Source organism: Daphnia magna, linkage group LG2 (genome assembly GCF_020631705.1).
Source record: "Daphnia magna isolate NIES linkage group LG2, ASM2063170v1.1, whole genome shotgun sequence".
Lineage (NCBI taxonomy): Eukaryota > Metazoa > Arthropoda > Branchiopoda > Diplostraca > Daphniidae > Daphnia > Daphnia magna.
In genome coordinates this window covers 8,916,685-8,931,284 of record NC_059183.1, presented here as the reverse complement: position 1 = coordinate 8,931,284, position 14,600 = coordinate 8,916,685, and the positions used below count along the sequence as shown (strand labels likewise).

Sequence of the window (14,600 nt, the reverse complement as noted above, 5' to 3'; positions counted from 1 at the left end):
AATCAATCGAGCCGATCGTCGGATTTGTTTCGGTATATACCCCGCACGGTAGCGGTATAGAAAGGTATATATATACGTAGTTGTCCGCAGTTCTCTTTTAAAAGTCTTTTATGACAAACTAACTTTCAACAATACAGTAAATCAAGGAGTAGCAAAATAAAAAAAAAAAAAAAGAATCTTGTTTGCTCTGATTATACCACTACGTCGTGGGTGTGTTCGTATAGATTTCTATTTAGAAAATTTAGTGGTACAGCCCACCCATGGAGTTACGGAACGCTATTGCATCTTTTAGTGTCATTCGATGAAGCTATAAAGATTAATATAAACGAAGAATATATAGATTGTACTTCCCTTTTTTTTGTGTTACGGTCACAAGTTCAAATGATTGGCCTATACAACAATCGTGAATGGCGCTGTGATCGAGTTCACGACGGGGACGGGACAAAGAAAAAACGAAACCGCATCGAGGCGTGTCAGACCGTACAATCATTTGTTTCTACAATTATGACACTAGAAGTTTAGTGGCTTGTAAAATTCTAAATTCACGCCTGACATAGCTTTTCTTGATGGACAGAAAACAATAAATGAGAGAAATTGTGAGGGTAAAACGGCCGGTTAAACGTTGGGGGCCTCGTTATTCCTAATGTTGTGTACGTACCATAATCGATTAAGTAAATTCTAATAGACGGACGCAATTAAAATTTTTCCCATACCAAAGAACCCCACCCCACACCGAGAAGAAAACTGAGATGCAAATGAAAATGTCACGTTGTGCGTGTACTACTACTCTTCCGCATCGTTCTGCGACATCAATTTTCATTAGCGGTTTCATCGTTCCCGTCCTAGTTCAACTTTTTTTGTTTTTGTTTTTTTTTGTTTTTGTCTTTGTGCGTGGAAACCGGGTGGGGGTGGTAAGTAACGGCTGGATGGGTGAGACAACCAAAACCAATAGACGTGAACGAAAATCCATATACCAGTATTGAAAAACTAGTGAACCAGTTCTCTTGGAGTACGAACTTGTCAGAGTATCGAACAATTGGATAATTTAATTAGCCGTATCCTAATTTCTACAAGAGTGTGTGTTTCTCTTCCTGTAACTATCGATATCGTTTAATATTGTCCATATGGTTTGAAAAAAACAAACAACAAACATATGGGAGGTATGTGTAATTATTTGTTGAACTCGTACAGCTTCGGGTACCACCAACACACGGTCGTGCAAACGGTACGCTTAATTCTAATTTCAATAATAATCGCCATCTGTTTGAAAATAGAGCAACTCGTCGTGAAGAAAGAAAATTGATAGTCCCTAAATGAAAGTGGCGTGCGTGATAGACTTGTTGACATGTGGCAAACATGGACCATCGAGTTATTATCTAATCCATTATCTTGGGTCCAGCAACTATCGACCTCCCCTCTCTCGCAGATAGCAATGTATATTTATTTACACGACAAAAGAGAGCAGCAGCTCTGTTTATAAAATGTCTACCATTCGTTGTAATATAATCAGAAAGCTCTTTGGAAAACTTCTTTGCCTTGTTTGATGACAACATTGCTCTCGGCTGCAACGTTACTATTTAAGAATGAATAATAAACGATCATGTAAACCATTTCATTTTCCAGAGGGCCAGCTTTTGAGCTTGTAAAAAAACAAAATCGTAGAAGGTTTCTTCACAAAACGTCGATTTTACCTTTTTTTTTTTATAAGGAAAAAAAAAATGCTTTACGGCGTTCTTCATATATGTTTAAATTTGGTTTCTTTTTTCGTGGTTGAAAAGTTTAAAATCCTTCTTAGAGACGCTGTAGAGACGAGCGATGCAACGAGTCACGATGAAGAGCTCAGCATTATTATAAAGCACCGTCATCTGGGCGTTTGTTGGCAACGGCGAAATTTTGTTCCAATGGGAAAAAGGGACGACAAAAGACGACGAGTTTTGATTAATCGACTATGTGCACGTTCATCATTCTCTTTGCTGAATCGCGTGCTTCTACCAAGTCCTTTTCAAAAGAATTCGAAGACTTTTGTCAAGACTTTGGCAAAGATCAGCATCAGACATAGGGACTTGATCCACCAGGCACGTTTTTTTTCCAATGTCATTGCTGATTATTAAAAAACGCCGAGATGCCTTGTATACTGTGACACGTCCGACGAGTTGAGGTTAAAAACAAGAAAAGATCGTGTTTTTCCCTCTAGGAAGCCAATCTTTCGTTTCATCTGCCCAACTGTTTAAACGCACAATAGATGGCGTTCACGCGTCAGCTGTTTAGGAAAAAAAAAAGTATGGTCGGGTGAGAGAGACTCATGGCGGCAACTCGATCAGTTAAGGCCTTTCTCCTTTTGGCCAGTGCCATTACACCACAGCAAAGTCTCCATTTGTCTGGGCCACACGAATGCTGACTTTGTCTGCCGTCGTCATCAGAGCACACACACATTTCTAGTTCTATTCTCCGTATCTGTAATTCCTTTTGTTTCCATCATTGTGTTTGATGGAAATTCTAATATCTGTTGTATTGTGTAGTTTCGCTAATGCCATTGGAAACGAGATTTCACACGCGTAGTCCGTTCTTGCGCATATGATGCCCTACAATGTCCTGAACGTCGTCTTGTTGGGGTGATCGTGAACGTATCCAGTGAACTCCTATGTGTGTGTGTGTAGGGAGCGTGACTGCTGCGCCGTGCAAGAACTTTGTTGGGCTTTTTTACTACAGTGCCAGATGACGTGGGTGACTGCAGACGCTCATTCGATGCCTGTCCGTTGAATATATCTTATCGAAAATACGCGTATCATTAGCCACTGAGAAAATTAAGGACAAACAAGTGTTTCTTAAATCCTGCTACGTCACGCTGTATTTTGTTTTTTCAACATTCTTGCAATCGTGCAGGAAAGAAAGACATTGCAACTCGTGCGAAACTCGCGCCGATCGATAAGGTACGTTGATCTCATTTTTACTTGTGTGTAATCATAATTTTAATTCTTGTAAAAAAAAAAATGAACGATAAAGACCAGAAACGAATTGAAAGTTCCATACTGTTACTTGGAAAAAAAAATGGGCGCCATTTTTTTTCATCTAGTCGAAATGCCTCAAGGCGAACCCGAACCTTTTCTAGTTTTTCTTGTTTGGGGTTTTAATTTCGTTAAAGGACTCGAAGACCCCAACAAGTCTAGTGTTTCTAATCAGTTTCTTATTTCTTTTCATCCATTTACAATTTGAAGCTTTTCCTAAAGCTATCCAAATACTTGGACGGCTCGTCGGATCGATTGCGAAGCGGCCTCTCCATACGAATTTTCGTCTGGCCTTGACTTTTTTGCCGTTTGTTGCCTGAGCAGACAAGCCTTTAGGAAATTGTTCTTGGCAACTTGACAGCGAATTAGAAACACTGTGGCGGCCGTTTAAAAAAAAAAGTCAGTACACGAAAAGGAGCCATAATGCTTACCGAAATTGTATAGACTGTGACGTTTCCTTACCAAAAAGTAGAAACATTTTGTTTGTTTTTTTTTTACATAAGGGCATTTTGTCTTTCACACGGTAATTGGAATCGAAAGAGTGGTAGCAACTTGAGAATTTTTTCGTACGTAGTAGGAGAGTAGGACAGTCGTAGCCTGGAGGTAGAATTGAAAATTAACGACTCGTGTCTTCGTCCTCAGGCCCCTCCCGCCTCAACACGAAAAAACAACAACAAGTTGTGGCAATGTATTTTGAAGTCTTACAGAGTTTTTTTTTTTTTTTTTCATCTAGCTTCTTTCTACTTGCTGTTGCACGGTGAAATGGAAAAAATTTGATTTGTCAAGAGAAAACAAAAACTCATTAAAAAAAGTGAGGAGAAAACTTGTAAAACAGTCGCAATGGAGAGGCTTTACAGTGACGGAGGTAGCAGTGACTCTTCTTCTTATCCTGAATATCGTTACAACAGTACATCCTCTTCGGTCGTATTGGACAGTGGTGCTACAGCCGCTAATAGCGGTCGAAATGGAGGAGTCAAATATTGTGGTGTCTGTGGCGACATTGCCAAGAGTTATCATTTCGGCGGATTATCTTGCGACTCTTGCAAGGCTTTCTTTCGTCGTTCCGTCCAGAACGACAACTACCTGCATTTCCAGTGCTGTCACCGTGGCCAGTGTGTCATCTCTCTATCCAATCGTAAGAGCTGTCAGTATTGCCGGATGAAAAGATGCTTCGCAATCGGGATGGAAAAGAGCTGGGTCATGACCGAAGATGAACGCAAAGCCCTGATGAAAGCACGTGCCGAAAAGAAAACAAGTAAAAGATCACCGACGACGTCATCATCGAGCTCGAATGTCAGTTCTCAAAATTTGAATTCTTCGTCCAACTCGAGTGGAGGAGAGCAGAGTCCTTCAGTGGCACCATCTAACGAATACGAGCCACAAGTTGAACGCATGATTGATTTCATGGCTCCACTTGAAATCAAAGAAATTGAATCCATCGTCACGAAATACATGCACGCTTATCAGCATGTTCCATACCGTTCAGAATTGCGTTTCTTCGATAACGATCGCCCAGGCGTCCAAGTGATGGAGGTAAAAACATTTTATTATTTGCCTTTGAGGTATTTTTTCAAAGAGAAACTTTTTTTCTTAAAAAAAAAAAAAATAATAATAATAGATGTTTGGCACTCTGATTCGTCGTTTCGCCTTTTACGCTCGCTTGATGGCCGACTTTTCGAGTTTGCCTTTCCATGATCAGAGTATCCTGCTCAAAGGTGGCGTCCTGGAAATGTGTCTACTCCGTGGCGCATTAGTTTTTGACCCTGAGACCAATCGTTGGCCAACTGCCAACATGTCCATGTACAAGGACATGCCCATCCTCAAGTTGGACAATATTGTTCACTTGACATCATCTCGTCTCTTTCAGATGCACCTCGACTTTATTTCTTGCATCCGACAAATGTCTGTCGATGAGCCTACCATCATGTTATTGATTTTGATTGTCCTCTTCACTCCCGAGAGGACCGGTCTCGTTCATACGGACTGGATCGAGAAATTCCAGTCGTACTATACGACGTTGCTGGAACATTACCTCAATTGGCGTTTCGGTACGACCAAAGCTAAATTCATTTTTGGCAAAATGCTGACCAAATTGAGTGATTTGAGAGAGCTAAGCGACACTCATAATCACCATAATCTTCGATTAGGTAAGAATTGTCCCCCTATCTTTTAGCCACGTGTCGCTATAGACTTTGAGTTGCATGTTTTATCTGAAAACGTGATGAAGTTGTTGTTGTTGTTGTAAAAACTTTGGACTCGAAATTCTTTTTCTTATCATATTTACATGTTTACAGGCAATGACGAAGTTTCGTCTATCCAGAATCAGTTAAATACTTTGAAGCTCAATCCATATCCGGAACTTAAAGTGATTCATGACGGCAACGAAGCATCTGCTCCTGTAGAAAATACTTACCATCCACCGTATAGCAACAGTCCGACTTTGAACGCTAAAGAGATTTCCAATTGCTTATCTGATGTCGAATTGGCTGGAACATCTTCGGCGGAATCTTCATCGTATCAACAGGCGCCAGTCTTGCCAGTATCTACACATTCTTCTTACACCGAACGGCAGTTAGAGCAACAGGCCTATCAGCAACAGGGTTGTCAAACTGGCCAAACGCGTGGATATAACGCTCAACAGCTGCAGACGCAATTTTTAGCTCAACAACAAATGGCTCCGCCCCAACAACCTCCAACCAGTCAAGCATACCAACAACCACCAACCAGTCAGGGATACCAACAACAACCAACCAGCCAGGGATACCAACAACCACCGACCAGCCAGGGATACCAACAACCACCGACCAGCCAAAGATACCAACAAGCTCCAATGAATATGGCATTGCAATTTATGCAAGCGATGCAACAATCAGTCAGTCAGGTGGTCAATGCTCCTCATTTTGGCTATGAATGGGTCAAGCCTGATTATCAATTCGATCCTGCTACGGCGTTCGCTGAAATCGGACCGAGCAAAATCGATCCCGTCTTGAAAGCTGCCACTCTGATGAATAGCTCCCAGAGTCCACCGTTGACTGAAAGAGATATTGATGATCTCTATGACGCAATAGATGAGTTAACTGGCAAAGACGTTGTTGAAGAACGGATCCTCCAAACAACCAATAGTCAACATTTGTATCATCAGTAAACATTTGAATTGTCCCCTACTTTTTTTTTTTGCTAGTTGGAATTATCTGGTATGTTGAAAACGTCCCCAATTGGAAGCCCACATCATGTTTTATTAATTCTGATTCCCGTTCTCTTTCGCTTGTAGCTGTATAATTTTTTTAGTTGTTGTAAAATGTGTTATCAGCTGTTTTTGTGGTCAAATGGTAAATAATTATTGTCTTTATGTGTGTGAGTGTGAACTGTTTCAATATAAAACCAATGCATTTATGTTTGCTCGTAGTACGCGAGCTTTTGAATGTGATTTTTACCTGAACCTTTCAAATTGAATTCTGTCCTTACATTTAAAAGAAAATCTGCTCACGATACCTCATCACTTGGAAAAATCGAAGAATATGTAAACGTGATTTTGAATTATGCTGCACTTATGTGTGTTCTTCCTTGTACCTTTTGTTATTGACACATTGTCTGTGTATATACATATATATATGCATGAAGCTAAAAAAACAACACGTAGTACCCATCGATTTATTTTGTTCCATTATACACTGTTAAACTTCATATAATTGTCTATTTAGAGATACACACACACCGGAAAAGAATACATTATAGTAACTATACTGGAATAATGTGAGAATTTTCTTGGATGAGACGTTGATGAACTCCGAGACAAGATGCTGGACCTTATTTGGTTATGAGAGCCGACAAAGACTCAACACCAATTTCTCAATGTCGTTTCCAATCCAAAAATGTTGTGGACATAACAAATTCGACGACATGAGAACTGCTGACAGCTTGGTGTCTTACTAATTATTGCCCATGTAAAAAGAGAAATTTTTTTGAGTTAAATATATTAAATTTCTTTAGTTTTACCGTCGTACAATCAAATGTTTTTGTTAGGACATCGTTTTAGGTCATCTAGTTGGAAAACATTCAAACTGTTGGATTTACAGGTATTAGCAGGAATGATATAAATAGCTACTACTGTTTGGAATTGGAGACCATGTCAAAATAGAAGAGTTTTTTTCTTTCTTAGAATAAAATCGCTAACATGACAAAGGCCTGGAAGAAGCCATTTTTAATTTTTTTACAGGCTGATATTTTGTTGTTTACTAGTTGTACAGTATATAGCTCCAACTGTCGTGATTTAGCAAAATTGGATAGCTTAGACGTGAAAAAACCAACAGAACTACTTTGTTGTCTTATGGGCACCATTGATAAGTAAAAAAAAAAACTAAACAAGTAGCACGATCCCGCGACGACAGCTACTATATCTTCTTTGCCTCGAGGCAATCTTCCTTCGTTGCTGTCATTTTCGCACGTTTGACAAGTCAGAGTTTGTTTGGTTCATATCACACTGCAACCATTTAAAGATGTCGTGATGATGGCCCGATTTCGTGATCTAGACTTTCTTTTGTAGCTCATTCAGTAAGAGCAGGAAGCATTCAAAGAGACAGTCACTATGCGGTTTTAAATTTTTGAAAAAAAAATGCTGTTAGGCGTGAAAACAAAAATACGTAAAAGAACAGGTGTTGGCAAGTCCGTGGTGAAACAGAAACGTTCTCAAAACTGATGCCCGCAGGCTTTACTCTTACGTGTTGTATGGTCTACACAGACGGTAAATTCTTTACGAGCGAGTGGACAGTAGTACAGGTGGGCTAAAAATGGACGACAGATGTTGCATTAGTAGTCCAAATCATCATTATTTAAAATAAATTGCGTTTCACTCTGGCTCCCACAACTGGTTTAAATCTTCTCCGCCATTTTACTTTCCTGTGTCGTCTGCCACAGATGAAATTTCAACCGTCACAAAAACTTTTTACTTCTCAATTCCGTAAAATCTCTGACCAGGACAAAAAAATGTCCTCTTTAAAATTAGTTGGTCATCAAGAACAATTATACAACCCCCCTCCCTCAGAAAAAATTATAAATGTAACAGTTGCACAGAACCATGTTCTGATTAATGATTTTCTTGTGCCGACAACGCCTACAGCATCATTGCCGGATTATTTCCAGGCCAACGACAGTCGACAAACAGTAACCACGAGAGACAGGCAGACAGCGGTCATTTTCTCATGTATACTCAATGCCCCCGTTTATAAGAAAAGCTCTATCTAGACTCAAAGAGATTGTGTAGAGGATATGTCATATTTAGTGTATACAGTACAGTTACTTTTCTTTACAGTTTTCAATATTGGGGTTATTTGGATACACGGACACCAAGCTGTAAAATGTTGCAGTGAGTAGAGGGTTCGTTTCCTTAATGAGCAAAAAAACAAGACTAGTTTTTTACGAGGGTTTTTCGTTCTACCAGATATCCATTTTAAAACAGTATGGCATTCGTCAATTAAATTTTATTTTTTTCCTTGCTTTGTTCTTTTGCAGTTTTATGAGTTAGAATTGTCTGTACTAGGGTATACTACTTGTTGAGTTTCTTTACATTTTAATGCCACCCTTGTGTTTGTCATTGTGTCCAGGACGACACCAGAAAATTCACAGCCACAACATGTGATGTGTATTGGCTGTAAAATGAAATTTGGTTTAAAGAACATGCCTTTTCCCATCAGAAAATGATATAAATCTTATTTCTCTCTCTAATTCTTACTTTTCTATCACATCGGTTAACACAACTGTAGGGCTTGGAGTCTCTGTACTCATCTGATGTTTCAATGTGTACCAGATTATTGATCCGGTAGACATGGCGACCGCACTCACGTTATCCTTATGAATTATTTGAAAGGCTTTATCTTTGATCATGTAGGTTGACAAGAAACAAAAACCTTTTTCGATCAGGTGACGCAACTTTGTATACTTCAGACAAATGTTAGGATGTGATGTAAAATTGGGTAAGATCAGAAATAATTTTCGTGCTTCGTTAGACATCGCTTGGAACGAACATAACGATAATGTTCTCTCAACCATATCTTTAATAATAGCAGGAAAATGAAAGGTATAGCTACAACCAGTTAATAGTTTGCAATGGTATGTACTCGTTTACCTTTTTTCATGGAAAAAAATGTACTGAAGGGCTTTCCCGAGTGGGAACGTGAGAACACGCCTTGTTAGAAAACAACAACAAAACCAAAAAATTTTTGTTATTGATAAAATTGTGATTTTAGAAGTCTTTTTTCCCCAGATTTAAAGCTCAAATAAAATAGTTCATTTTTTTGTGTGGTAAACAACATGTACGCATTTTGCCATTTTCCATAATATTGCCGGAACAATAGTTGCTCGTCAGGTCTCAGACTCACGAGAATAATACACAATCTCAAAAAAGTGTCAAACGTGATGAATTTTGCGTTATACGCAGTTGTGTGATAATAGTATTAACTGTTGTACAGCCATCATCATGACAACAAAAGCTATTGATCTGAAACTTTGTACAGCAACATCCAGTCAAAACCTACACACTCGGCTTTTAACACATAATCATAAAGCTGACTTGCGCACATCACTTGAGATAAGAGCCCAAAGTATTAGTTTCTTGTGTAAAGAAACTAATACTTTTTTAGGCTATAAAGTTGAACGTTATATAACGCCATACAACTGTAGATCGTCTTCTTTCGCATAATAAAATATGCAATCTACCTGTATGGGATAAAGTTTAGACGTCAGTCCATGAAAGGCTTCGCTGCAAGATGCACAAACAAAAAGTTGAAAGCCATGACGTCAATAATGTCTGATTGTCAAGCACCTGAATTTCCCTGTAGGGCTTCATTTACTGAGACAATGTTTCTACTCTCTAGTGAAATGTTTACCTTTTAAAAATTCGACTATATGTTTGCAGAGAAAACCAGATATTTATCTTTGGATGTTAGACAAGCTTATGCCTCTAAGGTCTAATACAGGTGAAAGAATCAGACTGTTGCTAAGCGAATCAAAGTGTATCTACAAGATAAAAACATGGAAAAAAAAATCTGTGAGTAGATGCATAGCTAATGGAAATGTTTGCAAAGCCTAATTGATTGGAAAAGCGCATACAAACAGTGCATGACATGACGATGAAAAGAAACTGACAACAGCGTACGTAGTAGATGATGTGCTATAGAGATCAAAGAACAGAAACATACAATGATCTGGCAATACATTGAAATTTATTTTCAAAAAAAAGATTGACGAAAAAATTCTACGAGTAATTACGCAAGGCGAATAATTACGAAAGTTAAGGTTCAATGAGAAGCAAAAACTTTGGTATGAATAAACTGATTACGTATCTCACAGTTTAAATATGACAGGTTGTTGCTAGGACATTTGTATGACTAAAGTCCATGCTAGGCTATTCAACAAGATCTACTAGTACATTTCTAACCTAATCCCGATCATAAATAAAAAACGTATATCTCGATATCGTTGCCTAACCTCCTAAACTAATGTGCAATTTAATTGTTACTCCATTGGTCCATGAAGACTTGATACATTTAATTTTATTATTCGTTCAAAGCCACGTGTTTCGGCTTGTGATAGGCCTACCCATTGGATTTTGTTCGTCCTTGAACACGTGTCGAAATTTGATATGAACATTTACATATTTTGTTCACAATCTTTTGAAAAACAAAAATGTAGATTTTTTTGCCTTGAACAACCTTGAATTTTGTAGGGGAGGGAGCGATTTACCCTAAAAATCCAAGGCTAAATTTTCTCGCCCATCTCCGGATTCAAATCGTTTTGCAGAAACCTTCCTCATGGGAATTACAAAAGTAATGGCCGCCATTGTGGCCTGATTTGTTTTTGTTTTTGCTACAGAAAGATTAAAGGTAACAACATCTGTGATTGGTTGACTAGAAAATTTTTTGTTCTTGTTTGAAAATATTGTTCCCTTCCCTCCAATTTGGAAAATTTTATAATAATTAGTGATCCAATAGTTGATTGTCAAGTTCAGGCTTAGAAGTTCGGTTCCCGCCACGTCCGCATTTTTTTTTTTTTGCAAACATCTTATTTTTCAAGTGAAGCCTTTCATTTGAATACTTTGAAATGCTGAGACAATGATTAGTGCATGCTTTCTATCTTTTCTATTGGAAAATCTGTCGCCATTGTGATTTTCCCAAAAACCATAAACTGCTGCGAGATATTAAGACGAAAAGAAAGGATTTAAAAGAAGCCATCTTTTTTTCTTCTTTTGATTTCAACACGTAATGGGGATATTGATCGTTGGCTTGCCAGACGTGTCCTTCTAGAACACTTTCACCTACGAGACAAAAGTCTCAATCGAAAAAAGTTGGGTGGTGATGAAAGATGTGAGTGTCGACATTATGTGGGTCTTTTTCAAGTAGGATAAAGTGGATGATATCTTCTTTCAACAATCACGTTCTACACTTTAGCATCGGCATATTTTTTGGTGAGTCAATTACATTCTAAAATAATTCATTCGCACGTACCAGATTTCATTCTTTGGCAAAAATTTATGTGTTGGACACAGTTAGCAAAAGTTTGCCTATATTCGTGATTTATGATATTTGTCTTCGACTAACTATAAAGAACAGCAACTTGCAATTTCAAATGCGCTTTCATCTTTTGCTGGAATTAATTAGTCCCCATCTTGACATGGAACTTTCATTACGTAAATCAGCATATAGAGAAGAAAAATTTCCTGTTTGAAGCAAGTTTCTCTTCTACAAATATGTCTCGTTTCCTTCCTATTCAACTCTTTTGAAGTTTGGAATCTATGCCAATTGGCGAGATCATTATCGCTGGTGATTGGTCTGAGGTGAACGAAGACGATTGCAATGATTAAAATGCATGTAGTTGATAAGAACATGTGAGTTATTCGAGAACAGGCTCACGTATAACGAGCGATGTATAATTCAAAAATCTTATCACAAACATAACTGCTAATCTCAAGAGTGTTGAGCCTGTATTTGTGGACGTTTGCTTAAATGGAAAGGATTCACGTGGGTGTGCCTAGGATTTAGCTTCGGGAGGAATCCATCAGCGTGACCATTATTGTCCACATAATATACATTGCCTTCCAGGGCTGTTGCTTCGTTCGTGTCTAAACGTGAGCCAAGAAAATAAAATAATGGCCGTGTAAGAAAAAGAGGGGACTTATATGGACGGAAGGTAGTGACTATGTACCACGGCCTTTTCTTTTTAGAGGAGAAAGAGTCTCTAAGCATCAGAAATATTGAAATGGATTTTGGCTTCGTTCCAGTCGAATTCCGTTACTTTTACATTCGATTCTATATATAGGATATGGAATTACGTATATCTTGCCGTCAGGCATCGGAAGCCCTTCAGGCCTTGGAATTAAGAAAATGACCGAGGTAACTGGGAACGCATTTTTTGATATTCAGTGTCATAAATAATAATAGAAAAAGAAATCTTGCATTGTTACGTTGTTCCGGTTCGTATCTAATTAGGCGCCTACCTCCTCCTACACAGGAATCTTTCCATTCAGCAAATTAGACGATGAAAAATTCTTTTAAAGTTTCATTCGGATATATATTCCCTGTTGCACAACCAAAAAGTTTGCTGAGAATAAGCATCCGCATGCTGAAAGATGAAAGAGACTTAACGTGAAAGAACATGGAAAATGTTTGATGTTTCTGTCGTACCTCTTTTGCCATTAGCGAATGATGTGACTTGTAGAAAAGCTCATTTCATCATTTACCAAACATTAGAGTCAGCTACACAAAAGACTTTGTTGGCTGTATAGCAACTGGAGATATCGTTCGTGTGGATGCCTCGGGATGAGGGTCTTTGATTAAATGCAGACGAGCATATCATAAAAGAGGCGAAACAAATGGTGAGCGTAAAGATAAAAGACATGCCTACACTGTTTTCCAGCATTTCATTTCTCGTCTTCTGATTTTCTGATCAACGTTAGAAAATCTATACGTTGTTTGAAAAGGAATTTGATCAAAAAATGTCTATTATCGCATTATATTCAATATTTTACGGATTGTAGCAAATGAAAAAGTCATGACAACGCCCCGCAGTGCATATGTAATATTAAAAAAGAAAGGCAAGTTACAAACTTGAGCTTGAGTTATTGATTTTTTCCTGCGTGCCTCCGTGTCAGTGGCGTTCAATCCACTCGTCTTGGCACGCAGTTCAATTCCGCGTAGGCAGCGATTCAAAAGTTTCTCCAATGAAGTGGATATTATGACCAATTTTTGGGGGCACCAATGCCAACGCAGAACTATTCATGTCACATTTCTTGTAATGTGCATTATTATTCAAATCAAATGTCATTTGGTACGCATTTACCATATGAAGAATTTGAAAAAAATTTTTAATTGAATTTCAGATGGTCTGCGCTGATTATGGTATAACGATCTTCGTGACCAACAAGAAACGTGATCTAGAAGGGCGTTGCAGCGACAGCTGGTGATGTCTAACAGAAACGTTTCAATGCGATCTGTCAAACATGAAATACGATTTGTTTAGTGTTTCCACGAATGGCTCCGTAAAGAAGGAAAACATTTCCTGAAAATGTCCATTAGAAAATAGTATATAGGCGCATCAAAGTTTACAATCTATTTTCATTCCCATTTATTTATTAAAAAGAGAGGTTAGACAATCTTCTCATCATCGTCACAGCAGCTGATTTGATTGGTCCGTAGTGTATTATTAACTCTTTTATATACGGACACGGAACAATTCCGCTCAATTGTCGAGTCTTGTACTCGCTATTATTATGTGGTGAAGCTCCATCGTTTGGAGTAGCACTGGCAATGATGAATCCTCTATGATCACGAGAAACAAAAGAGTCGTCAATTTGTTATAAACAAAAACGATGTATACGCCCAGCATCCAATTGGTTCCATCTCGTCATAGATCTCCCCTTTGCTCTTAATGCCACAACTTACTCAACTTCATGACCCTTTTTTCAATTCCATTTTTTTTTTTTTTTAAGGGAACGACGCACTTTGGTGAACCCATTTGGCACACGATGAGCCCAGCGATATAGCCTCACCATTTGCGATATTTCAGGCCAACGTCCAACAGAAATACGATAGGCCCGTTTGCATCAATTTTTCTTCCCTTCGAAATACTAGAAATGTTTATTTTAGGGGGAAAATGTACATCAGGATTGAGATTGAAATGGATCCCCCAGGTGCAGTATCTTTTTAAATGAACGATTATCGTGGTAATGCTTTTTATATCAATAGTTTTTTTCATATTTTATGAAAGAAGAAAATCTTGAGTATATAGTTTAAGCACCAAGACATTGTGGCCTTGATACGAAAAAAAGATTTCTATACAATGTACAGTATCTTTAAATGGATTTCCCTTTTAACATAACAAGTTCCTGCCAGAAAGGTTATGGCATTTCTCAGGTCTTTTTTCTTTTCTTTAGTTTAAAAGGTAAACGAAAATGCCCTTGCTGATGAAATCATAATAAGCTTATAGTTAGAAAGAGCTTCCATATACCTTCCTAACCAATTTTTCACCGTTAAAAATAGAGTTATGGATTATCAAGAATTGTGTCGGACATGGTGAAAGAAGAAGAGCTGGGCGTCTTCTCGTTCG

General features: G+C 38.2%; 1 protein-coding gene and 1 long non-coding RNA gene across 4 annotated transcripts; one reads left to right on the top strand and one right to left on the bottom strand.

Annotated features, from left to right (window-relative positions):
* The first annotated feature begins 2,310 nt into the window (after nt 1-2,310).
* Nucleotides 2,311-6,754, top strand: LOC116917612 (vitamin D3 receptor). Of its 2 annotated transcripts, XM_032923154.2 has the most exons (5): nt 2,311-2,456; nt 2,520-2,930; nt 3,739-4,538; nt 4,624-5,152; nt 5,300-6,754. In XM_032923154.2, exons 3-5 carry the CDS (start codon nt 3,846-3,848, stop codon nt 6,148-6,150), a joined length of 2,073 nt encoding a protein of 690 aa, XP_032779045.1. In that variant the 5' UTR covers nt 2,311-2,456; nt 2,520-2,930; nt 3,739-3,845; the 3' UTR covers nt 6,151-6,754. The 2 variants fall into 2 exon arrangements, with proteins under 2 accessions (XP_032779045.1, XP_032779044.1); XM_032923153.2 differs by having other exon boundaries at nt 2,348-2,930.
* Nucleotides 6,141-9,675, bottom strand: LOC116933566. Of its 2 annotated transcripts, XR_006643127.1 has the most exons (3): nt 8,734-9,675; nt 7,724-8,650; nt 6,141-7,588 (listed from the first exon to the last, which is right to left on the bottom strand). It is a non-coding gene; the product is annotated as an uncharacterized LOC116933566 (long non-coding RNA). The 2 variants fall into 2 exon arrangements; XR_006643126.1 differs by having other exon boundaries at nt 6,141-8,650.
* Between the last annotated feature and the right edge of the window lie 4,925 nt (nt 9,676-14,600).

Excerpts from the sequence above, each read along its gene's own strand:
- LOC116917612 (XM_032923154.2), top strand. The coding sequence starts at position 3,846 with ATGGAGAGGCTTTACAGTGACGGAGGTAGCAGTGACTCTTCTTCTTAT. Across the intron at positions 4,539-4,623 it reads CAGGCGTCCAAGTGATGGAG|ATGTTTGGCACTCTGATTCG; the intron begins GTAAAAACATTT and ends TAATAATAATAG. Across the intron at positions 5,153-5,299 it reads TCACCATAATCTTCGATTAG|GCAATGACGAAGTTTCGTCT; the intron begins GTAAGAATTGTC and ends ACATGTTTACAG.